Source organism: Atractosteus spatula, chromosome 26 (genome assembly GCF_055471065.1).
Source record: "Atractosteus spatula isolate fAtrSpa1 chromosome 26, fAtrSpa1.hap1, whole genome shotgun sequence".
In the NCBI taxonomy this organism is placed as follows: domain Eukaryota; kingdom Metazoa; phylum Chordata; class Actinopteri; order Semionotiformes; family Lepisosteidae; genus Atractosteus; species Atractosteus spatula.
In genome coordinates, this window is record NC_142731.1 from 606,211 (window position 1) to 631,610 (window position 25,400).

Below are 25,400 nucleotides of genomic sequence, written 5' to 3' on the forward strand. Positions count from 1 at the left end.
GAGTGGAAGAACAGACGAGCAGTTAGAGTTGGGAAGAAGCCCATCTAGATGCACAGGTGTTAAGGAGGCCAGTGCCAAAACACAGATTACCTCTGTACACCTTGAGCTTTGTCTTACACGTACTGCCACTATGTGGAAATTAATTTTAAACCAGGAACATTAGGCATCTTTACCCCAAGGGTTGTGGGAGTCAGGAACAAGCTGCCCAGCCTTCTTGTTGTAGCCGATACCCAGGTTTAACTGAAGAAGCAACTGGATAGATCCCTTGATCATCTTGCTCTGAACAGCTTTATGGGCTGAATGGCCTCTTGTTAGTAGCTGTTCTTCTGCGCCTCCACCAGCAGAGGAGCTGCAGTCTGCCTCTGTGCGCCAGAGTGGGTAGTTGCTTTTTGGATAACCAGTGAAATCCATAATTAAAACATCTAGGCAATTGGCACCTGTCTTCAAATTTCAGATTCAAGCTTGTCCTCACCTCATCTTTAATTGTGGAATTTCAGCGAAATTTAGACGTGATGAATTCTGCGCCTTAAACAGGGAAGCCACTGTGACAGAGACTGTCCATTTGAAAGAACTTCCAGTTCTGTATTAATGTCACACACACGCTTCCAGACCGTAAGATCTCCCTTGATTTTGGTTAGAACAAGCTGATCAATGTAACATAATGAGTGCAGCAGTTCTGGTGATGGAATAAATCTTAAAAACTGTACCTGATCTGTGCCAAGTAAAGCTAAAACAAACACTTCTGTTTAATCTACATGTTAGAAAACCTATGAGAAAACGCCAAGTTTTTACTGCGTTTGCCTGGAAGTGAAATCATATTCGTGTTTCACACGATCCAGGATCTCCGTCGCTCCTCCTTCACACATGAGAAATGACAGGCCGGTCACTCGGCTCTGTGCGTCCGTCCAGCCCCTGGACAGAGCCGTGCCTCGCTCGCGGCCGGAGCTCTCGCTCTGCAGCTCTGCCGGCCTCCGGGAGCAGGACTGCAGCCGCCCCTCACCCCCTCACCCCCTCCCTCCCTAGACTGAGCCCCAGGAAAGCCTGCCAGGGACTCCTCTGTGCCCGCTGTGCATGTGTGGTTTGGGTGTGATCTCTGGGGGCGGGCCGGGGGGCAGTGGCGTGGATGCCAGCAGCGCATGCCTGCATGAGCTGCGCCCAGGCCTCTGACGGAGGCAGGGTGACAGCCTGTGGCGGACCCTGCCGCCCCCCTCCCTCACCCCTGCGGCTGCATTCGGGACAGACTGGATTCCCCGTGTCTGTGGGGCCTGGAGCCCAGACCCCTGCAGCTGTTCCAGCCAAACTTTCATTCCCATTGAAACGTTTTCTCAGGTCCGCCAGTGCAGTAGCTCTTTATGTATTGCTGTATTCATAACACGAGGAACTGTAAAGAGTTACATTAAGAGTTTTCAACATCTATGAATTAACATGAAAACTAATCAAAAGATATGCTAAATATTTCAACAGCATAACTGTAAAAATAAATTATTCTATGTGCTGTGAATGATTGTAATCCTCAGGTGTTTTTAGTTATTTGGTAGTATTTGCAGAGCCTCAAAGTTTTTAAAAACCTCCGCAATTCCTGCTACGCACACCCACCTAGAAATGCCACAGTTCCAAGGTACTCATTTAGTTCCACCATAGAGTGTTTTTCCCAAACAAGTTGAAATGAATTTGCTGTGTGTACTCGCACAGTAGAATGGAACAAAAAAGATGGCATGACACTGAGTTTTAGCATCAGATACTCCTTCAGTGAATACACACTCTCCAGGTCAATGAATTTGTTTAATTTATTTAACATTTTGAATCTGCACTTGTTTTTCTATGCCCAACAAGCAAGGCACTGCTGTTTTGAACTCTAATCCTAATCAGGATAATGATCGTGAGCTGTCTGTTCGAGGTCCTGAGAAAAACTTTTTCAGTAGGCAGTACGGGGAAGGTGATTCTTAAACAGGGTACCTGTGTACTATAGTACACTTCTCTCCAGTTGAGAAACAAAACCAAATTTCAACCCGGCTGTCATATTTCCTTGATTTACAGCTCAGGCTGGAATCCCAGAGCTTCCTCAGCCCAGTATTCCGGCATTGCCAACTAAATCACTCAATACACTGTAATACCTCTCCAGCCTGGTCTCTGAGGGGTGGGGGAGAGCTGGCCTGCGCCCAACCACCACTGGCTGCTCAGTCTGTCTCGATGACCATGCCTCAGCGCTCACGGCTCCAGCCTGGCTACACTGGACAGGGCGAGTCCACCGGGCCATCCTGCCAAACACGATACTAGCAATGAAACCATGTTGAAAATTGCTAAGATCATGGCCCTCCCTCTGGCTCCCTATATCTCCACACTGCTTCTGTGAAATTAGATGACGTGCTTGCTTCAGGCACGCCTCTCACTGCCGATTCATCAGCACACTCCTTTTCCTACTGCACATCCGCTGCCAAACCAAGCTGTAGCTCCGCTTGTTCTCAGCCGTGGGTTCGAGAATGTTTCGGAGGTGGCAGTCTTGGCCACCGGCTGCCCCTCCTTGTGCGCGCTATGGTCTCAGAGGTCTTGGGGGGAGAGGGGAACACAGGTGGCTAGCAATGGACGGGCCGAGCTCAGGGAGTGCCAGGAGGATGCAGGCAGTCTGGACTGGGCAGGGGGTCCAGCGAGAGTGGGGGCAGGCCTGTCTACCCTGACCGAGGTAGATCACTTGTATGATAAGTGTGCAGTTTTTTTATATATTAAACTCTACTAAGCCTGTTAGTGATGCATCTTTAAGTCGTATCAAGAGGCTGTTTGGAGTCACTTTGTGAAGGTGAGGGGTAGGGTGCCAGTACTTGTAGGAAACTCAGACATTGCACCCTTGCAGGAGCTCTTGCTCTTGCTGTGATTTGACATTCAAGCTATTTTGAATTAATCTGACCTGAAAAGTCATCTCTGTCCTACAGCTGTCGTGTTTGTCAGGTTCTCCCTGTTTCTTGAACTCGGCAGCGCAGCCCGGCTGAGGCATGGTCGGTGGGGATAGCTGCATGGGAAAAGAGGGAGGGCAGCGTGTTGTCTGGGATCAGCATACAGGGAACAGCTTCCTCCCGGATGGAGCAGTAAAGACGGACAGCATACCGCTGCCCTTGTCCAGGCGATGACAGGAAAGCTGATACCATCACTCCTGTGCAAGGCCCTCTGTGATCAATGAAATCCGGGATCTGAAATGGATATCCATTTGATTCATCGATCCAGGTGTTGCCCTCTCGGCACATGATTCATGAAGACTTGGTCCACAGACATGCCTTCTCCCAGAATAATAGTAATTGGTTTTGTGTAATTGTCCAACAATTAAAACAATCAGTCTTTGATCCCTGTGCACAGATGTCTGACAGAGCAGGCAGCGATAGGACCTTATTACTGAGTACTGCACTCTTGTCTAGGACTACTGATGCATAAATGAAAGCCAACTTTAAAGGGCATCTTTCCACTGGCCTGCAGAGGGTTCCTATGAACCAGAGCTCATCTGAACCTGATTATCTTCCCACAGGGTCACCTGACCTTTTGTGTTCACCCTGACACAAACTTTTCATCAGTCTTGGTGACCACAAGACTGCATTTGTCAGGCTTTGCATTTTCAAAAGAAAGCAGTGCCTGTTTCCTGTATGCAATCCTGAAAGTGATTGGATGTTTTTTGCTGTACCTGCTTTTGTGATAATTAACGCCACCTCTCTCTCTCCCTCTCTCCACACCACCACTTCTCTGCGGCCTCCTTGGCGTTTCTCCCTGGATAAAGAAACATCCGAAGAGGAAGGTATGATCCTGCGCAGCAGAGGATGATGTAAACCCTTCTCTGTGCTCAAGCTCTCCTCTCCATCCCTGCACCCCAACCTCCCCCTCCAGCACTTCTGCAGCTCAGTGAAGCTCCAGCGGTAGATGGCTACAGTCCCCACAGTATTGTGTTGTTGTGAGACACGGCAAAGAGATGATCTTCCTCAGCAGGAGTCACACTAGTCTGGAGCTGTTACTTCCAGCTGAGAAGAACACACTGTTAATTCCAGTACTTACAATTCTTAACACTGTGAATGCGGACGCATTGTTCTTAAAGACTCAACGCTGTCGGCGTTGAAGTAGAAACACATTTGTTAATGGCCTGCAGGTCTCCTCACATCACTCAGCTGGGGCTCTGTACACCTCTGCCGAAAATTATTCCAGACTGCTTTTCTTAAAGCAATTTTTTGCACACTGGGGTATCCAGAGAAATTTCACACTGCTTCCTCGAACAATCTCCACATGCCAATGCTGAACATGGTCAAAAGAAAATGAGCAGCACTGCTACGCCGACTGTCTTGTGTAGATTCACCTGCAAGCAGCATGATGGGCTTCTTCTGCAAGGGACAGTGTTATAGAATGCGGTGCTTGTGAATATGAGTGCTCTGGTACTGTATGTAATGTGCTCATTGTCATGTCCCCCTCTCCCCCTGGGGGCTGAGTCACAGCATCCCTTCTGTCTGTTCTTTAAGCACAGTGGGTTCATGTTCATTTATGTTGTGTGGTGGAAATTAAAGTTCGAGTCCCTTCACAACGACGGGAAGTCACTAATGAAATCCTTGCCCTGCAGTTGTTTGCTCACAGTTCCAAGACCAGAGACCAATGACTTCAGAGAACTGAGTCAAAGATGATTAATCTTTGCACCATAGTCTCTGGGAGAGCATTTCTGCAAACTTGGTTTTAGCTGTTTCCTCCTCGTGCTCGTGTCACTGCTGTAACAGGAAAGCACAGATGCAGTTTCTTATTCTGAAGTCGTCTCAGTAGCCCTGAGGTTTTGTTTTTTCCATTCTGATGAATAAGTTAGGTTTGAGAGTTGTAAAAAAATGTTGGGCAGATTTCTTATCTGTATCTGCTTTTGCATTATAAACTCTTCTGACTGGGGGAATGCAGACTGATTCTTGACTCTTCACTTCTTGGGTTCTCTCCAGTGAAAGAGCTTTCCTTTGTTATACCTGCTCTTACACAATTCTCCAACAGCTACCCTTTCACAAAGGTGTAGTGAATTCAAGTCTCTGCTCTGCTCACAATGCAGAAACATCTGTGCTCAAAGAGCCAGGCTAAGCCTTCAAGTCTCACTGTTTTCCCTTCTGCCTCTGCCTCTCTCCCTGAATCCCTCCATCTCCCACCATCTCCCTCTTTCAGAATTCTGTCTCTCAAGCTCTGTCCCTTTGTTTCTTCCAGATCTGGAGGAGCGTAGGACAGCTGTAGCTATGTGCAGCTTGGTCTTCCTTGCGCTGTGTCCTTTCCTCCTAGAAAAACAAAGTCTTCCACTTGTTTCCAGACTTCCCTGTCCCCACCTCCACCTTTCCACTCCAGCCTCCTCTCCCCCGGCTTGGTCCCTCCTGGATCTGACCGGGAATGACGCCAGCCGTCTCCAACATGCTGCATTTCCGCTAGATCTGACTGCCAGGTCCTGCGTGTGACTCCAGAACTCAAGGTGGCCATTATCCCGAGGATGATTAAGGGACCAGAGCTTTCACCCAGCGGACCAATCCAGCTCCGGGAGGGGCCCCCCACAGTTCCTGGAGTGGTTTGAATCTAGCAGATCCCTGAACCAACTGGATCAAAAAGATCTCCCTTGTTCCCAGAACAACCTTTCCAGTTTTCTGCGACTGTAGTTGGGGTGCTCTCTGATGCTGCTGTTTTTATATGCTTTGTTGACCCTAGATGTCTTCTCTGGACAAAATGAGAAGACCAGTTTTGCTAATATATCGTAGGTATTCTGTAGTATTTACATGAAGCTCCCAGAGTCAGGGGAGGCCCCTTGCTGGAATGGGAGTATTGGATCTCCAGAGGCCATCTGCCTTAATTCAGCGCCATTGGACTGAGGAGGTCAAGCTGGTACCAGGACCGATCCGTGGTGATTCTGGTAAGACATGCTTTCTGACAGTGGCTGTTAGTGGACACTGGCCAGGCTTGGCATCTTTTGTGTTCAGGTAAGGTGTACCCTTGTGTGGTGGGTACGAAACTGTAAGGGCATCTTTGATTGTTGTTCAAATGAAATTGAGAAACTAACAGCATCTGAAGGCTGTGTGGGATTATACATTGAGATGAACAGAGAAGCATGTAGAGTTAACCTGGACTTTGCTGAACTGTCTTGCATCTTTCTTAGCTGGACATACTCTTTGTTTTTAAACACGAATCAAAAACTTGTCTTGTAAGCTCAGTCATACAGAAGGCTTGAGAGGTGCTGTCAATCAGTGTTAAGGTCAGAATGGCAGGAGCGAACACGGCTCTTGCAGGCAATACCCGACTGTATCTGCTACTCTGCTGGTGCTGCATTCTGACCGGTGAATGACCTTTGTCCTCTTGTCAGCAGTATACTGTAGATCAATGTCATTTGTTGAACCTCTTGGGTCCTGTTTGCAAAGGGGATCAAAGACATTAGAGTAAGCAAGGTATTGCCGAGTGGCTCTGCCAGCAAAGGTGATTATCTTGAGTACAAGCGGAGATTCTGATCCAGGTGTCCAGGGGTTTGAGCCTCATGTTACCAGCTGGCTGTAACTGGGATTGGCTGTGAACTCCTACAGGGCAGGACTAACAGGCACAGCTCTCACTGTGATCCCTGTGGTGAGCTCGCAGCTTTCAGCTGATGAGGAATGAACAGCACCTCTTCCTCAGTCAGCACTGATTTAGCAGGGTTCTAAAACCTGTTTTTTAGTTCAGTGTACATATACTGTATAGAAAATGTCCTGTTTATAATATTGTAACATACAGGGAAACCATTGATTTATGAGAAAAGAACTACAGGTACAGTAACTGTAGAAACTGGCATCGGTTACATTAGATCACAAAGAATACACCAAAGCTGATGTGAACTCCCAAATTCTGCAAGAAGATTTTGGATTGCTTTCATTATCATGTGGGGAAAATAGTAAGAAAAACATTCCTTAAATATTTTGTGTAATATTAAAATGTGACAGAGAACCTGACAGGGGTGATTACTGGCAGTATGAGGTCAAGGCTTGTTTAAAAGTTTGTGCATCAAAGGCCAGGTGTGTGGATGGACAGAGGGCTGGTCAGTGGTCTCTGTCTCCAGTGACCAAAGGCCAGGTGTGTGGGTGGACAGAGGGCTGGTCAGTGGTCTCTGTCTCCAGTGACCAAAGGCCAGGTGTGTGGGTGGACAGAGGGCTGGTCAGTGGTCTCTGTCTCCAGTGACCAAAGGCCAGGTGTGTGGGTGGACAGAGGGCTGGTCAGTGGTCTCTGTCTCCAGTAACTCAGCTGTCTGGAACATGACAGTCCTGGTGCTGTAGCACAGCAGGAACTCAGAAAAGAAAATCAGCTAATTGTCTCAGGTTTATGCACTTTATTTTTAAAAAGTATTAATATCTTGAATCAGAGGTATTTAATTACAATTTACTATTGTAACACCTTGCATTCACCCCCCAGTCAGTTGAATAAATTGGCTAGTATAGTTTAAAGTCTCTTTCCATCAGACTGGCAATGCCCTGCATTGATAAACCAAGTAACAGCATTGAGGTCATGAGAGACTCTCCCTGCGTTCTCTCTAAATAAGCTCAAACTGAACAGGAGATGGGGAAATACTGAGAGCTGATTGGCGCAAGACGTCTGTTAGATCACAAATGTCACAAAATCGGAAAGCTGGATTGGGGCCCAGAGAATCATTAAAGAACCCGCACCAGAATACTCCTTTTCCATGTGTTATTTCTACCTGTTTCCTATTGTCTGCTCTCCACTCTATACAGATCCTTTTAGTACAGTTTGGAAAAATAGCCATCCTCACCAGATTGCACATCTCATATTTATAATTCTGTGCAAGAATTATTGGACAAAATGGAGACACTCCCCCCTACAGTAGGTTTTTGGTAGTTTGGCTTTGCCTCTATATATAGTGTCCTATAGGCAGGAAAGTAACTTATAATGGGAGAAGTTTAGATTTTTTTTGTTGTGACCTATATGATGCAAAGCTAGCTGAAGGATGGGCGGATGGATGGACCTACAGAAGTCATGTATTCTATTCAATAGGGTGCAAGTCTTTCTCTTCGGTATTCTGCAGAATGGAAGGTGGGCCTTTTAAAATGTCCTCGCAGCAGAGGAGAGCACTCTCAGTGCAGGCTGAGCTTTGGCCAACCCGTTCGTTCATTAAGAGTGTAGCACAGCAGACAGGGCCTGAGACTTTCTGTAATCATGGACATGGGCTCCGGCACACGCACACACAGGTGTGACTGAAACAAGGAGCCGGGAGTCCCAGTGTGGCTCGGTGGAGCTGACTGCCCTCTAGAATGTGTCACCGCTGAGGTCAGGCCCTCTGCATTGTATTCTGACCTGAGGCCGATCTACTAACATTCCACAGTGGCGGAACTATTCTGGAAATATTTACATGCTGCTTTTTAAAAAGTGTTAGATATACACAAATTAACCTGTAGTAACTTTGTCATTTATTTGAATGAAAAACTGTTTTATAAACCAAGGCTGATATATAAATATTTATTGTATAATCTAAAACAATATACATACTGTGTGTGTATGCGTGTGTGTTTGTATATAGTGTATCTGACAGGGGTCCAAGAATAATGTTTTTTTGATTCCATGAGCACAAAAAAAGAAGTCTGGATTCAAGTCGGGATAACCAGCCTCAGGTCTCTTAGCTGTGAAAAAGAGAGACTGATTAATACAAGGCTTGAGAGCAGCTGAGTGCAAGGCCTTGTCCTGAAGCAGAGTGGCAGCCCTCTACACCAGGTAGTGCTGTTTCAGGTCTGGGCAGGTTGTTAGCTAATATCTGGTGCCACAGCCACCTCTGTGCCTGATTCGCTGGCCTCAGTGAGAGCTGCTTCACTCCTCTGTCAGATGGCTGCGCTCCTGTTGGCACAGTGGGGCTCGTGGTGTGAAAAACCTCAAGTGCACGTTTCGGGGGAGAGCGTTACGATCTTCTGTTCCACACTGGTGTGAGGTGTAAATTCCAGCAACTAGTATTATTCCTTCTCACCTGGGAAATCACATTTAATCTTAAAGCACAGGAACGCAAATGAGATTATAGCACCTCTCACAGGAGATCTAATCCTTCTTTTCTGTTTGAAATCTACAGATCTCCACTCTTCAAACACATCATAAATCCCAGTGCTACACTGGAGTGAAGCCTGACTGACAGAGACAATTGAAAATAATATGGAAGAAAATAAATGCTGATGTCAAATTTCCAACACTATAATCTTTGAAAAAAAAAAATCCCTTTTTCCTCAGTGGCTGTACAGGTAGCCCTCAGTGGTCCTATATAGCTCATGTTCCACTGTGTACCCTAACACACGTCTTGGACCCCTGTTTAGAATGGATGTTTATGGGACTTATTCCAAAGCAATTTCTCTCTGAATTCTGTCCGCGTGTATATAACATATAAATATGTAAAGAGCTGCTGCAGATTAGCAATAGATAAATCCCTTTGGCTAAGTTCCCTTGTGAGCCCAAAGAAACTCCTTTAGTTCAATAGTGGGCGGACTGGTCCCACATTGTCACTATACAGTTTGGGGTTGAAGATTCTTATTTTTGAAGAGGTCTTTTTATTTTGGTGCTTTTTGTTTTGCTGCTGTTGCAGATTTGGAACAGAAAGAAAGGTGACCTAGAAACACCTTTCACAAAAACTATCACTGTCCAGCAGTGGAGAGGCTGCCGTTTCATTTGTCCTCAAAGGCTGCTTGGTGATGTATCCTGCCATTCCAAAGCTGCGCGCCGGTCAAGGCCTGCTGCACGTGTGCAAGAGGAATTGGGTGAAACCAGCCACAGGAATGATTTTGGGCTAGCAAGATTGTTTCAATGAACTGCTGTCCTATCTTGACCAGAGATCAGGAGCCATATTCTTGAAACATTTTTCACCAATCTGTGGTTGTAGCCCTTTTCTTGGGGAAGTTAAATAATGAGAGTCAAAAGGTCATGTTTTCACTGCCAAGGGAATCGGCCTCCTGAACGATGTAAATGTGCCTCGGCGATTTCCCTTCCTCTCGTGGAGCTATTGGCTACTGGGGAGTTAAACAGGCCTGTGCCCCCGCTGCCCAAGCACACACACTTCATACTCTTTCAGAACATGATGACTTAAAAGATTAAATGGATTGATAGCAGTGGATTAAGGTTTCAGGCCCTGGCTAGATTATATGAAAGATGAAAGCTGGCAGACCCTGCTTGTAAGGCACAACTGGAGTGTTTTTCCTGAATTTTCATTCCAACCCACCCCTTACAGTTCAAACCTGCAGCAGCTTGAACCGTTCCTGAGGGCTGTACCTGCAGGTGCATTCTTACAGCTCGGGTCAAGGCAGGGCTGAGCCGGATCCAAGTGTCTTCCACCAGCGGCTAGTTCTCTTCCTTTGGCATAGCAAAAAAAAAACTGACATCCACTGAGTTCTACTAGGGCTTCTGATTAAGAGCAGCTCTTCGGCCCCGCTGACCCCCTGTAGGGACTGCGCTGCAGGAACACTGGGGGGGCGTGATTGTGCCTCCACCTGTTCTCGTCAGTCTGGTGTGCACCGATGTGCTCCTGCTACTACCAAGACCCAGTGTGAAGCACCACAGCATGTAATCGCCCGACTAAAGACAAACCTGTTTTCATTCCAGAGTTATATTATAGTGCACTGTTAAATAAGCTGAAAGAGGCAAACGACAGTCTGCACAAAACCATAAAGTGTTAGGTTTTGCCTTGTGTCTTTTGCCTTACCTGGTGCTCAGGATTCTTACCTTGTTGTAGAACAGTCTGAACACAAACCAGTAATTCTGTCAGCCTGTTGGAGGGGACCGCTCAGGGGAAACACTTCAGGGTTACAGTATTAGGCAGAAGGGGTACGGGCCTTAGGCCACTTTGCTTCACTTGAACCATCCTGGCAAAGATTCTGGGTCAAAATTATTTTTTAAGGAATACTCCCTTAGGCTGACCAGCTGAAACTTGAGGAAAGACCAGAGAACTGCGTACGTAAGGGATTTCACTCTACACAAGCATGAAAATACACCTTGCTGTCTCAGGGTTCAGCGGAGCAGTTCATGTGTGCGCTGCTGTAGGAGAGCACCCAGACGTGTGCGCGCAGTGCAGCGCTACAGAAAACACGCGGAGTGCAGGCTGACATCAGGGTGTGGGCGGCAGTTGTGGCCAAACTGCAAAGAACACTTGTCTACAGCCTCCTCTGAGCTCCTTGGGTTTTCCGCCGATTTGAATGTTCACTCTCAGCAGTAAAACATTTACTAAAAGCACAAATTGTTTTCTTTTCTACAACTGTATATAGTGAGTTCTTTATATGTATAGATATACAAACCATCCTAACCCCCAGTTAGCAGTTTCTCCTGTACGTGTTGATAAGCTCTACCACGCCTGTCTCACACTGGCACTCTGTACATATGGTCTGCCTGCACTGTACATGACTACTGGCCCACAGGGAATGTGGGGTTCTGTAGTCACAGAAGAGCCTCATCGCCCCCTTTCTCTGCCTGTGCAGACCGCGTGAAGCATCCTTGCGAAAGGCAACCATGATGTTTCCGGCCATGTTTTTAATAAAGGCTTCTGACTCACTGATATACATGCAACTCAATGCTGTTAATGAATAAGAAGAATAAACTACAAAGTGAAATTATCATCCTGTCTGTCTTTTTTTTCCTATTATTTGTTGGGTAACAGATCTAGTCTAAAGCGTTTTAGATCCTGCCTCATCATAGCTCCAATAGGCCAGTCCATTTCACTGCTCTCCTGTTTCCACACCCTGTCCACCCCCCGTGTCCTGTGTCCAAGCCAGTCCAGTGCAGTGGTCAGTCCACCCCCCCATGTCCTATGTCCAAGCCAGTCCCGTGCAGTGGTCAGTCCACCCCCGTGTCCTGTGTCCAAGCCATTCCACTGCAGTGGTCAGTCTACCTCCTTTGTCCTGTGTCCAATAAAGGCATGTTTACTGCAAAGGCTTTTCCTTGTCCTTTGTTCTGCCAATGCTCCTGTCTCCATGGCACGTCAGCTGGTTTGGAACTATAGCAATCTGAATAAAGACGCCCTCATCTTTTCAGAATACCACAGGTTTCCCCGGGCTGCTGTGGAGACAGGTCACACCGATGCAACTACAGCTTTGAAACAACATGATCTAACACAGGCCCAGAAAACCTGCTCGAGCCCGGAGCCCAGGTCCCCGGATCCAAACCCGAGATACACTGTTTCCACACAGAGGCCCGAGGTGCTGGTCAGTTGCCAAGGAAACCAGCGGCTGTGTCTGCGGGTCCTGTGGTGACAGGCCGCTTGTGTGCGGTCACATGTGACATCGGCCCAGTTCTATACACTGGTACTGGAGGCCAGTTTCACTCCAAATCAGCTCTTAAACTGGATAAGCCTTTTACTGGACATAATGTAACAACTTAGTTCACATACCCAAGCTTCAAACAAGCCTTGAAATCCTGTAGATGCACTGACTGGACACGGCTCCATCTGTGAACGAGACGAAAATGATCTTCTGGTCCCCAATCCTCAGGATGCAAATACAGAGAAGCCTTTAAATGGAAATAAATTACATAACAATGCTACACCTTCTTTAAAGTGATATTGTTCCATAATTACTGCATATTTGCTGCAGACGGTCACAGCCCATTGAGCGAGACACGCCGAACAGCCCCCTCTCGTTTGTAACCCACTAAAACTTCTAATTCCGCAAATCATGAGAGGAAAAACGAGCCCAGGGAAGATCACGTTTGACCAATTTATTTCCTTCATGATTCTTGGATAGTTTCAAGACAACTGCTGAAAGAAATGAAGGTCTAGCAACCCCCGTTCCCCGTTGGACTGGTCAGAGACAATGTACAGGTCCAACGTACCTCACCATCCTGAAGCGCAGAAATCACTGGGTCAGTGCAGTTCCGTTAAGTGGCGTGGTCAACTCTTAACTGACTGAGTCTTGGTTGAATAAATAACTTAAAGGCGCCGCAGCCTGGCCTAAAGAAGACAGAACACTCCCTGCAGGATAGAGCACTTCTAGTTTTATTTCGAAAACCATCCCGTCCCCTCACACCCCCTTCCCATGAACACTGCGCTGTCTTCCAAGTCACTGACATTTACAAAAGAAGAACACTCTGCTTTAGTGTTTATTGCATTGCTGGCTCGCCGTGTCCGAAACTGCCTCGCTCATGCTGATCAGAGCAACGCCCCCCCTCGTCTACTGGACAGGTCCGTCTCTCGCCCGCACCAGCTCTGTCCACTGAACTGGTCAGCTAGACCTTGGACGCAGGGTTTCATTTTCCCAAGGACAGCTTGAAAGACACAAGAGCTGTAAGGTGAACCGTGATAAAAAAAAAGTCTTATCCGCGTCATCTGAGGATGGTTCTGCACAGCAAACCTGTGTAGCCTGAAGCATATCTGGAAACAGCTGGAGTTGGGGATTATAAGCCCTTACAGCCGCTGCTTTGTGTCCAGTGTCCAGGGCGAGGGGCACAGAGAGCACCTGCACTGCCAGCCTACATGAAGACCAGCAGCAGCGCCATCTTGTGGCCAGTCCATTGACACGGTTTCTGTCTGTCTGTTCCTTTTATCGACAACTTGGTCAGGTTCGGCTTTTACTGAAACGATGGCGAGAAAGTTGTGTGTGATCAGATATGATTGAGGCAAGTCTGCATGTTCTAGTTTTACTCCTTGTGTTTTTCCCCCCTGTCAGAGCAGTTCATCGCAACGAAGTCCAGTCGGCTGCAGCTCCGCGTTGATCTGGCACCTTTCCTCCCCGTGGCAGCGTGGGTCAAAGGTCAAAGTGGTACGGGTTCTTTCTCCTGAAGCAGTCAAGTCCGTCCGTCAGCTTGTCGGTCAGTCGGCGAGTAGCATCAGCTCCCTGCCCAGTCCCGGGGTCACTGCAGCACCAGGCCCACCTGACAGGAAGAGCAGAGGATCAGCTCGTCAGTCGAGATGACCACAGCTCAGGCCCTCTCTACAGCCCAGGCTCCGTCTGGCCATGAGCCTGCTGGGAAACAGCGTCTCGGCCGTGGACAGCCCTGTCAGGCCCAGGACGCTGAGCAGCAGGGCGGAGTGCAAAGAAATGCAGCAATTTCCTCAAAGCTCTGGTGAGACTAACACAACCAGCACCTGGCTGCAGCACTGACAGTGTTTCACAACACCTGCACTGAAATTACTGAGAAGGCTGGGACAGAAAGGCTGTTCCAGTAGTGACTCCATTAGCTCCCCAGGGTGCAGTGTTAGCCACTTTCCCAGGTCGGTATTTACCCACCCCTCCTCTCCCAGCTGTGCAGAATGCCTCTCCAAGATTGTCTGGCTCACAATGCCCCCTAGTGGCGATCAGAAAACAATAAATCCTCTTTCAACGTGACAGAGCCTGACCCTGCACTGCCATTGTGCTCACTGCATTCAGAAACAGCAAAACAATGAGGGAACACAAAGAGACAGTGACAATGCTGGCTTTCAAATGGCACAGGGTTTCAGAACAGTCAGCAAGAACTGAGGAAGGGTTATCAAATGGCTTTAAAATACTAAGAGCTAAGAAACCAAATCTTTTCATCTTAGTAAGGTCAATTAATTTTGGTATGATGTGCCACTGCTTTCAGACCCTCACAAAATGCAAACAGCAGATGGAGGTCAGAAGGCTGATGGCAGGTGTCCCTGGTGCTCCCCACAGGCACACAACGTTTATGCTTGGTCAGCAGTCAAGAGGAGGCCAGCGTGTCCCCTGCTGTGAGAGACCTGGCTGCAGTCACTGCAAAACACCTTGCCGGCCATTTCTAAAAATAAACTAAAGGGATCTTCTAGGACACCCTGACCTGATTTGGAATCGCCACTGTTTTCACGGGCTGGGCTTCCTGCCTTAACTGCAGGGCGACACCAGGGTGCTCTCTCTCCCTCGGGCCTCCGGCACATTTACACCAGGGGCTTTTGCTCATTTGACATGGTCTGGGGGACTAGGGCTTGTCAACACAGTAACTGCTCAGGTGCAGACGTCTCTGCTAGTTCCTAGCTGGGAGATTCCAGAGGGAATGTGACTTGATTAAAGACAGTGTGGAGCAGCAGTCGGGGGGGAAACTTCACCCAAATCACTGCAGGGGCCCCGAACGGCCCTGCAGCTGTATCGGTGGCTAGAGCAGGGAGCAGTGCAGAGGTTCATCATCACTGACGACGAAAAGCTGTGAAACACAGGAAGGCTGCACAGCGGAAAGGCTGCTACGTTTCTTTGCCCCTTTTATGCGTCAGTGTGAAATTAACCTCTACTCTAAAAATAGGTAATTTGAACCTCAAATAATCCACTTTAGTTAAAATCCAGAATCTGAGAATTCCACATGCTAAAGCAATGCCCTAATAAAAATCCATGTTCCTTCTATGACGCGACAGTTCTATCCTGTGTAAAGGCATCTTCGGTAGCAAACCCAACAAGAATCTCCACAGGACACTCGGCACGCAGACTCACCTTCTCTGCGCCCATGCTGGGACACTTCCAATTGTACAGGTAATACTGCAGGTTCCCATCTCCAATCCCAAACTTGAGCTTCTCCAGAAAGGTCTTGTTCTCCATCAGGTCCAGTGCATTGAAGACATCAAACCCTTTCTGTGCAGGAGAGCAGACAGGGAGACAAGGTCTATTTCCATGAGGTTACATACTTCTCAACCGAGTGAAGCCAGATACTGTTTGATGTTTCACAAAGCGACCATCAAATATCCTGGCGGTTTAGCAACAAATATTTCCCAGAAAGTCAAACTGGAGACCGAGAGATCCTAGTAAACTGAAATCAATGCACTGGATTTGTTCCATGAGAGCATAAATACATCTTTTGATTCCAGTCCCTGTGAAACGATTCCTTTGTAATCAGTGAGGCACTTTTGACTGTGATGATCACATGACCTTTTACATTTCAAGGTAATAAACCCAGAGGAAATTTAAATGTGTTGCAACACCAGTAAGTTAATACTGCAAGACACTAACTTGAACACTTGGGCAAATCTCCTAACTTTCCGATTTCTTGTGCAACAAGAGGCTGTGATTGAGACAACCGATGCCAGGATTAATGTGGAGTTAACACACTATTATATAAGTGCCTTGGGGGTGCATACTCAAACTTGGATGAAAGAATAAATGATGTGGAACGCAAACACCTGCAAAATGAAGACAGCACCATGCCGCGGCAAAGCTCACCGATTTGGCCAGAATGAGTGCGTCGCCCATGAGGTCCATGAGGGGCGCGACAGTGTGCACGTTGTAGAAGGAGTAGGCCGCCTTCAGGCTGCGGTGCACTGGGTGGTTCATGATGGTTGAGGGCAGGGTGTAGAAACTCAGGAAGTCCGTCACCACCCCCTCAGCATTCTGGGAAAACAGGCCAGGCCACTCATGAGAGGGGGGAAAGGTCAGGAACCTACAGCCGTGCTGGGCTGAGCGAAGCGCTAGTGAGCCTGAATTAAGAGTCTGGGATTGCAGATTGGAGAGACAACCTGGCAGATCTACAGGACAAACCAATTTTCCTGATCTGTCAGGGTGAGACTGCCCAGGAGCTGTGCCGGAGGGAGGCTGGCACGGGTTCGGACAGGCTGGCGCACTCACCTCCACCACATAGGTGTCGATGATGTTCTCCTGGGGCAGCAGCCAGTGCTCCACCTCCTCCAGGCTCATCACCGGCGCCAGGTGGAACTGCTTCAGGTAGGCCTGCAGCAGCCGGTGCACCATGGCCACATCCTTCTTCTGCATGGGCCGCAGCCCCTGCGTCTTCGGGTTCTGAACAGAGAGGGAGACAGCTCGGATTGGAACCAGCGCTGCCCCGGAAAGCAGGGCCCGACCCCCCTCCTTCTTACAGAACGCTCCGGTCTGCCACTCCCAGCCGGGGAAACAATTAACACACAGTTACGAGACAAGGGCCCGACCAGAGCAGGTAACCCTGCGTGGAACCATCTGCTCCGACAGCCGACCGGGAACGAGTGGGCAGTGGCGACGCAGCGCGGGCACTGACCTCAGGCAGCCGGTACAGCTTCATGGTGCGTTGCATAGTCATGTTCCGGCTCAGGTGAGAGAACTTCACGTCGATGAGCTTCCGGGGGTTCAGGGAGCGGTGCCAGTACCTGCCAACGCCACAGTCGCACACAGACACAGCTCAGTGGGCAGGGCTAGAGAACCTGAGTGCCTGCCGCTGTCTGGAGCAACAGATTCAAGCGTACGCCCACCCCTGACCGCTGCACCCAAGACATGCACGCCAAGCACACTACAGGCTTCGTGGCACAGTAACCTCCTCGGGACAGGACGCTGCAGACTAAAACCCACCTATCCGAAACAGGAACCCACCGAGACCGGCGGGCTGACTGCAGCAGCTGGCTCTGGTTCTGGTCCCGAGAGATCAAGGCTGTACAGAGGTGTGCTGACCCTCAAGGGAGTAGCAGACCTGACTGAAGACTTTCTAAATCAGCCTGCCTGATATTTTGCTAGGGGCTCCTCCTGCGGGGAGGGGGCGGGGAGAGAGTACAGGGGCTCACCTGCAGGTGCCCACAGGCTTGGGCAGCACCACACCAGCAGTGTAGACAGCCTGGAAGATGCCCTGCAGGTTGACCCGCCTGGTGATCTCCCGGATCAGCACCGGTGCCACCCGCTTGGAGCGCAGCTTCTTGTGCACGCAGAGGAAGTTGATTTCCACCATCTTCTTCTCTCTGGAGCGAGGGAGGGAGGCGGAGAGAGAAAAGAGGCTTTTTCAAAGACAATACCACAATACCACTTCACACCAGGCAGGCCTGGCTGCTAGCGGCACTGAAGGCGTAAAAACATCGACACAAAACCTCATCGAACACAAATCGTGGCCTTGGAGAGCTACAGTGCCATCTCAGAAAGCAAGAACGGTTACAGATGAGAGGAGCCATTTGGCCCATCTTGCCAGTCAGCTAGATAAGTAACTATTTCAGCCAAAGAGCTCATGATCTCAGCTGTTTCCTGAAAGAAGCAGTGTGTCGGTTTCAACAACATGGCAGGCAGCTTGTTCCCTACTCACACCAGCCTTCTGGTTTTCCAAACCAGCCATCAATTACTTGAGTCACCCACTTGCTTAACTAGACAGGAATAATAGCAATGATAATAATAATTTGAGTAATGAAGCCAAGTCATGGATAGCGATTATTTGGAGTCCATGACTGTTAAAAGCCAGGAGGATATTTGGTCAGGACACTGGCTTTATCAACCCAAAAAAATCTTTGAAGCATTAGAACTCTCCAACACCACAGTTAGTGCAGTAGAGTAATATAATGATTAGGAAATGAATACATTAGAAATAGCAGATATAACAAGGATTTCATCCTGTGCGCACCTTTCTGCTGATAATATCAGATGACCAGCCTGTGAAACTGTTGGAAACAATACAGTACAAGCTGTATGTTGTCCAGCTTCCTCAATTTCACTTTTCACTGTCCCATTGAAAAAAAAATACCAGAGAAATGACAAAAGAGCCCGAGCTCCAGTAAAGGAAACGACACTGGGGAGGGTTGCAGTGAGAGTGTGAGCGTGGAGAGAGGCAGGTGCGTGGAGCAGACGGGTCCAGTGGGCAGTGGCTGCCACTCACATGTCATAGATGCGGATGGAGGCAGGAATGGCACTGATGAACCCGACCAGCTTCTTATTGGACACCACCCTCACTCCGCAGTGCCACTGGGGCAGCCAGCCTGGGGGGCGGAGCGCCCTGCCAGGAGAGAGAGAGACACGGGGGGGCGATGATCCTCAGACACTGCTGTGCAGGACCCCAGTCCTGTAGGATTCTTCTACAGCAGTTTTCATGGTGTGCAGAAATAATACCCAACTGCAATGCCTCTTTTTGGACATCTTGGACAAGCTTTGTGCTGTCTCTCTAGACCTCAGCGCATGAAAAGCACTTCTAGAAGTACAAGTCTGGGGAGAGTCACTAAGTGCTGACGTTAACAAGTATTTTCTGACCTGTGTGAACTGCAGGTGGCAGAAAGGGCTTAACAACATCATGCTGATGTGGCGCGTCTACAGAACCTGCTCGTCTTAAAGCATGTTTGCATCTGCGCACATTAGTGGAGTAGACGCTAAAATGTGTGTGTGTTTGAGACTGATCCAGATCCCAACAGGTGAAGCAGCTGATGTACCCAGGGCACGGGGCGCCGGAGGCAGTGCCACTCACCAGAGCAGGAATTCGGGGGAGTAGTCAAAGCGGAACATGTTGTCGTCGTCCTCCACGTAGTTCTCATTCAGCAGAGTGTAGAGCTCCTTCAGCTGCCGGCGACAGAGAGGAGGGCGGGTTACATGGGGCTCCGGCACAGCAAAACGGGGGGACAGAACAACTCGCACCCGCCTGCCAGCCAGAGGGGCCGAGCAAGACATCGCTGCCCATGTCCAGTGCGCCACTGGACTTCCACAGCCGAGGGCACGGTGATGCTCTCTCCGGTCACGCAGCAGGGCGACTCTCTGAGGGCTCACATCCACATGCAACACGCCGAGAACAGGGGATCCAAAGCTAACCGAAACGCAGGACTGCGCTGGACTGGCGTCCCACCCCAGGGTGTGTCCCACCTCGCGCCCGTTGCTTGTCTATTCCGAACATCCACGGCTTTATCCAACACACAGTCGCAGGGGAGCCAGTCTCTTTAGAAAATGGATGGATGGTGCCCAGGACCAGATTTAATTTCTCGCTCAACAAAGTTTTCTAAGGATTAACAACAAATGCAGGTCTTCCCCTTTCCCAACGGTCTTCCTCAGCTGATACTTGCGTGGCATGAAACCGACAGGAGGGAAGCCCGTCCACGGGGAAATCGGCTCTGGACCTACGAGAAGCCAAGAGCTCAACACAAAGCACAGCTGTCTGAGACGGGCCAAGAGCGAGGCCTGTGCATCACCCGGCACCAGAAACCCCCTGGAGCAGAAGGAAGGGGCAGCTCACCACAGCAGAGTTGCCCAGGTCCAGGGTGTCCCAGATGAAGCCCTGGGGCAGGCTGTAGGGCTCCGTGCGGATGTTGTCCTTATCGGGCTCGATGGAGCCATGCGACATCACCACCTCTCCTGCAAACAGAGCCGGGACACACAGGTCAGCCAGAGTGTGTACTCCGCTGTGCACAAGCACAGCGTCACTTGAGTAGGTTAGTACCTGCAGTACACACTGTAGTTACTGATGAAAAGGAGAGCCTCTGTCCTTGATTTGCATTGCAATGACTTAACTGGATTGTTTCCCGGAACTAGAATGTCCCCCTCCCTCCTGGTCAGGTCTTAATGACCAATGAGCAGGAGAAAACAGGAGGACAGGCAGGAATTATGCTGGCTACAAGGGCAAGGCTGAGAAAAACATCTAACTGTGGGACAGCAGGGCATGAGGCACAGTGGGTCCCCAGGAATGGCAAGTCCAGGATCACCCTGCTGATGGTACCAGTCACAGCAGTGCCAGGGACAGCACATAACTGCAATCAGGATGCCCCAGCACACTGGAAGAAACAGATCTCCTTCACCCCAGGTGCAGATTGTCCAAGGTCGCTCTTGTCACCTGTGAAACCCGCCTCCCCTCCCTCGGCGCCCTGCCCTCCAGACTCACCCAGCTTGGGGACGGGCTGCGTGTCCCAGAACTGGTAGCTGCGACGGCTGGCCTCCTCCATGGTCTTGGCAGGCCCCTGGCCCACGGAGAAGAGCTCGATGGCCTTCTGGATCTCCTGCAGCTTGTCCGCGGGCAGGGAGTTCACCTGCGGTGGGGGGGGGGGACAGAGGTCAGAGGTCAGAGCAACCAACCATGTGACAGGAACCACCTGCAGGTGGAGTCTAACAGCCGACCTTTCCAGCTCCTGAGGTCAAAGGTCACATTGGCACAGCTGGCCAGATTTATAACTCCTTGCCTCGGATGGTTGTGTTGCCCTTTGAGCTAATTAAGACTCAGCTTAAAGGCTGCAACTTTTTAATGACACAGAAAGAAAGTAAAATGTACCGAGTCATGGATCTACCTTCTATATTCATGGTAAGATCTTACAGGTCTGAGAAAATGTGAACGTTGTTAATACAATGCCCACCCACTCAAACATTCAGCCTGCAATGACCGGAGGGCAGGAGAACAGGGTCAGGGACAAACACCACAACCAAACCACAAACCGCAGCACAGAGACGCACACCTGAGGTGCTCAGAGCCAGATCTGAACTTTACTAAACACGTGTCCTTGAGACTTTGAAAGACTTCCGTCAGGACCGATCTGCGCCTTCACCACAGCCCCGACACCCTGCTGCGGGACGTCCGGCCGGCGCTGGGGCTCACCTTGGCCGACTGGTCCTGCGCCACGTCCTTCCCGCCCGCTTTCTCCTTCTTCCTCCTCTGTTTCTTCTTCTTCTTCTTGGCTCCGCTGTCGTCCGCTGGGCTCTTCTCCCTGCGGGCAGAGGGACACAGCCGCCGGTCAGCCTCCTGCCAGCGCCCGGGGACACCAGGGACAGCAGCCCTGCTACAGCCAGGGCCCTCGGAGGTCCGGCACCAGCAGCGGGACCACACTTCCATCCACAGTACGAACCGAACAGAAGGACGGTGCCGAACAAGAGCCGGCCTCTCGCCCACCTAGCCCGTTCGGAAGTTAACAGATCCGAAATCAAATCCCATGTCCTCATCCGGCTGCGTCTTCAACAATCGAGTTGGGCAGCTTGTTCCAGACTTCCGCCACCCTTTGTGTAAAGCGCTGTTCCCTGTGCTCTGGGGTTAAATGAGAGCAGGGTGTGATCATTTCTCATTTTCAGCCATGTTATGTGTTACCCTGCGTCAATGGGGCGACAGGAGCCGCAAACCCTGAGTGTTCGATGGTTTTCAAAGCATATCAGGATAAGGAATCTAATGACCTGATTCCCTATTCTACGAAGCCCACGCCTGCTTGCAAACAGACGTTCTAACAGATTAATAACCCAAAGCACCTGTCCACATCTACTGCCAAAAGGGCAAGGGGGCAAACTCCAGAAATCCTATTGCTTTAAACAAAAATAAACTTACAGTAAGCACAGCCTGGACTACTAAGGGATGATGCACTCTTTCACCTTAAAATGATATTCCTTTTCTCATCACACAAAGTGCAGTCAAGTCCATTCATTCTTAGACATCTACTGCGGACCCAACCAGAATCTGCACACAGATGTGCCGCTGTGCAACATGAGCAAAGGGTAGTACTTCCCCAGGCAGGCTGCTTTCGGACTTGAGCCTAAACCACCGGGCTGCAACCACTCAGGGAGGGCAGAGACACCACCATGTAATGCTCAAACTGAGACGCCAAAGCACCGCAGCCACACAATACTACAGATATTAAAAATATTTTACCAAACGTTTGCAGTTTCTAAGTGTTCTTTGCTCTAGTAGCAAGATTTCAATGCAGCATTTCAAACCAAGCCCAGCATGGATGGGAGTCACTGTCAGGCTCTGCAGAAAGGTGAGTGTGTTGACAGACTTCAATCACGCCTGGCTACTTCTCAAGCCACAGGCGTCCAGTCTGATTCTGCAGGTCAGGGAGCAGCGACAGAGACCGCAGACCACAGCAGAAAGAGCAGGGCGAGGGGAAACCAACCAGCAGCCGCTGGCTCCACACAGCAACTGGAACAGACTAATCCTGCCCCCCAGGAGGAAAACATCACCTTCCGATCTTTCAGAACTGGCAAGTTCACGGAGACTGGGACAGTGCAGCAATCACTTTATAAACTAGGCTACACCTTTTTACAGACAGCCCCCTCACTAACAATGAGGCCCACAAGACCCTTGTCGGATGAGGTACTGAAGCAGAACTGAAATAAGAGGGAAGACAACACTGCTTCCATCAGAACCGATCCCTCCAGAACAGAAAGGCCTGGTGCTGGCCGGCGGATTCCCTGCAGCCCCCCTCGGAGAGTCGAACAGCCGGGCCGGGCAGCGAGGGGGAAGGTCAGGTCAGGGTCACGGCACCAGCGGGAAGGGGAACTGGCTGAGGCAGCACCACCGCCAGCACGTGGTCTGGACACAGAGCCCAGCTCCTCTCCTGCCCCGACCCGACCCGCTGCCCAGCCAGGGCTCTCAGGAATGTCCACCGAGGAGCAGCGCAGAGCGCACACAGCCTTGGGGCGCTGCAGGAGAGACTCCCCCGGCAACGACTTTCCTGCACCACGCTGCTTTTACATCACTGCAAGGCTTCGGTTTAAAGACGCAGGGCGGCTGTTTTCAAGCACTGCGCTGCGGCGTGGAGAGGGAAATGGATGTAAATCCTCCCAGCTCTCTGCAGGCGGCCCCCCTCCCCGGGGCAGGTGTGCGAGATGGGGTATTACACCCGCCAGTGGGCTTTTACAACAGCACGACAAGAAGAGGGAGGCGCGCTCTCGCACGGGCCCGCGCCCGCGCCCGCAGCACGCGCGAGGGGACAGACTGGACACGCGACCCGGGGGACGCGGCGATGACGTCATCACCGCCGAGCGGCGGCCGCCCAGCCCCCCGGTTTCAAACTCCTCGCCGGACCCTCCGACCCCGAGCAGAGCCGCTGCATCCTCACGACGTGCGACACAGAGCCGAGACCTGTCAGCTACAGCTATTATTCTGATGTTTACGTCTTTTATGCACCACTCATACGAATCCCTACCCGAATATGTGGCTCTGCGTCAGTAATCAGCGTGTGCAGTCCCGTGGCTGATTAACTGGGGCATTAATTAGACGTGTACCGTTTCCAGCCTGATGGGAATGCGGTATGCTTTCCTGTCAAATGTGGTTACAGTCATACTGCAAACCGTTTTAGATTTATTTTTACGAGCGGAGCTTTCAGTTTCCATCCGTGTCCCGGCTTTGCCACTGCAGAAAGTCACAGACCCCGAGACCCGCCCCCACCACGATGGATCTGTCTTCCCACCAGTCAGCTCTCAGAGCTCGCTGTCAATCCAACCACCCCTCCAATCAAACGCGACAAAGGGGGCAGGCCTGCGCGGATTATGCTGTTTCAACCCGGCTGTACTACATCGCTTTATTGTCACGCCGTATAGCAATAAACCCTATTTTGTACACAACCAAAAATAGCCGCCAACGTTCATACCCATCACTGAAGTGGTGCTCCTCATTCTCACAGTCACTGCAGTGGCCGTGGTCGTCTTCTACCTCGTCCTGTCTCTCCGGTTTCGGTGCTGTCTCATTCTCGTCCGCCATCTTTAACCAGGAACTAAGGGACGCTCCGACCCCGCAGTATCTGTCGCGGCTATTGGCCGGGCGGCGCGGTGTCTGCTGGTAAATGTAGTCTTGGGGCTTAATACCCCAACACATGGCCTGTACTGTGTCTCGGTGTGTGTGTGTAGTGTGTGGGAGAGGGGGCTGGTTGTTTTCAAGTTAGGATACTCAGTTCTGCTGTGAATTAAAGTGCATAAGCTTTGTCTTTACCTGAAGTGCATAAAGGTAAAGTGTTTCGGTTTAGTCGTGACCTAAAGTGTATATATTTAGTTTAAAGTTAATATATATTTTTTTATTTCTTGAGGATTTGTGTAATCTGAAAGATCTGGTCCATTAAAAGGATCACGGTCACGTATCTGTTTTGCTGTTTCACGAAATAAGTTTCTGCATAAAGTATCTACTTGGCACATATACGAGCAAATGGGAAACAGAATAAAAAATAAGCATCTAATGTCAAGTAATTTTCATTTCAGTCAATTGCACCTGAGAATCGCGTTTCTTCGTGACAGGAAGTAAAGCGACTCTTCCGCACTTTTCGAGTCAGCCGCCAGATGGCGATGTTGTAGCTGGTTTGAAGTCTATACCAACAATAAGATTCTGGTTGTGCGATTTGCAATCTTCAGATTTAGTTGATTTTCTGGTTCTGTCATCACTTCATACCTTGAGTTTTTAAAACACAGTTGTGGGCATCTAAAACATTTCACAGAAGAACAGGCCTAAGTGAAAAACAAAAGAGATTTCAACATCTATCACTCACAGTCTTCACACTGATAAGATAAGACAAGATAAGAAAAATACCACTGACTGGAAAATTGCTTAATGTAGTGCTTATCTGCAAAATGTATAATAGACCAATAAACCTCACTTATATTGCATATAAGGTTTACAGATGAATTCTTAAAGTGCAGAAGGTAAAGTGTTTAAGGTACTGCATGTATTTGATTTGAGAAATGGTTAACCAATAGGAAACAGTTTAAATGAGAGGTAAATGCCCTGCGATCCAAAATTCAAAATGGATCAAACCCATGGCAGGTGATGATTAATTTGACAAGTGCGGGGTGTGAAATGCAGGCAGCAGAAACATAAACTGCAAATATAAATTAAGAAACTACTTGTGAAAATACAACTAGTATCATCATTGCTTTAAACAATATGTAGACGTGTATTCATGTGTAAAGGCCAGTTCTAAAATCTGTAAAGCAGGGGTCTCCACCCCAGATCTTGGGGAACCAGTTCAGTTAGTTTCATAGGTCACTGTAAAACCACAGGTCTGTCTGAAACTCTAATCCATGCATGTTCTAAACGATCTCTGAGTTACTTAAGCGCTTGTTTAACATCACATTTCT

At 49.4% G+C, this 25,400-nt stretch overlaps 2 protein-coding genes across 2 annotated transcripts in view; one reads left to right on the forward strand and one right to left on the reverse strand.

Moving 5' to 3' along the window:
• Positions 1 to 4,893, forward strand: part of adam11 (ADAM metallopeptidase domain 11) — a 46,042-nt gene extending 41,149 nt beyond the window's left edge. Inside the window, exon 26 of the mRNA XM_088906186.1 lies at positions 3,758 to 4,893. Coding sequence (XP_088762312.1) covers positions 3,758 to 3,806 — 49 coding nt within the window. The 3' untranslated portion in view covers positions 3,807 to 4,893. The remainder of the gene's footprint in view (positions 1 to 3,757) is intronic.
• An 8,038-nt stretch (positions 4,894 to 12,931) lies between these two features.
• On the reverse strand, positions 12,932 to 24,073 carry LOC148814549 (glycylpeptide N-tetradecanoyltransferase 1-like). The gene is made up of 12 exons (XM_088906028.1): positions 23,927 to 24,073; positions 21,169 to 21,277; positions 20,464 to 20,608; positions 19,822 to 19,940; positions 19,066 to 19,157; positions 18,487 to 18,603; positions 17,417 to 17,587; positions 16,900 to 17,008; positions 16,497 to 16,667; positions 16,095 to 16,262; positions 15,372 to 15,509; positions 12,932 to 13,827 (listed from the first exon to the last, which is right to left on the reverse strand). The coding sequence occupies exons 1-12, from the start codon at positions 24,034 to 24,036 to the stop codon at positions 13,807 to 13,809; spliced, it is 1,470 nt and encodes a 489-aa protein (XP_088762154.1). The 5' UTR covers positions 24,037 to 24,073; the 3' UTR covers positions 12,932 to 13,806.
• Between the last annotated feature and the right edge of the window lie 1,327 nt (positions 24,074 to 25,400).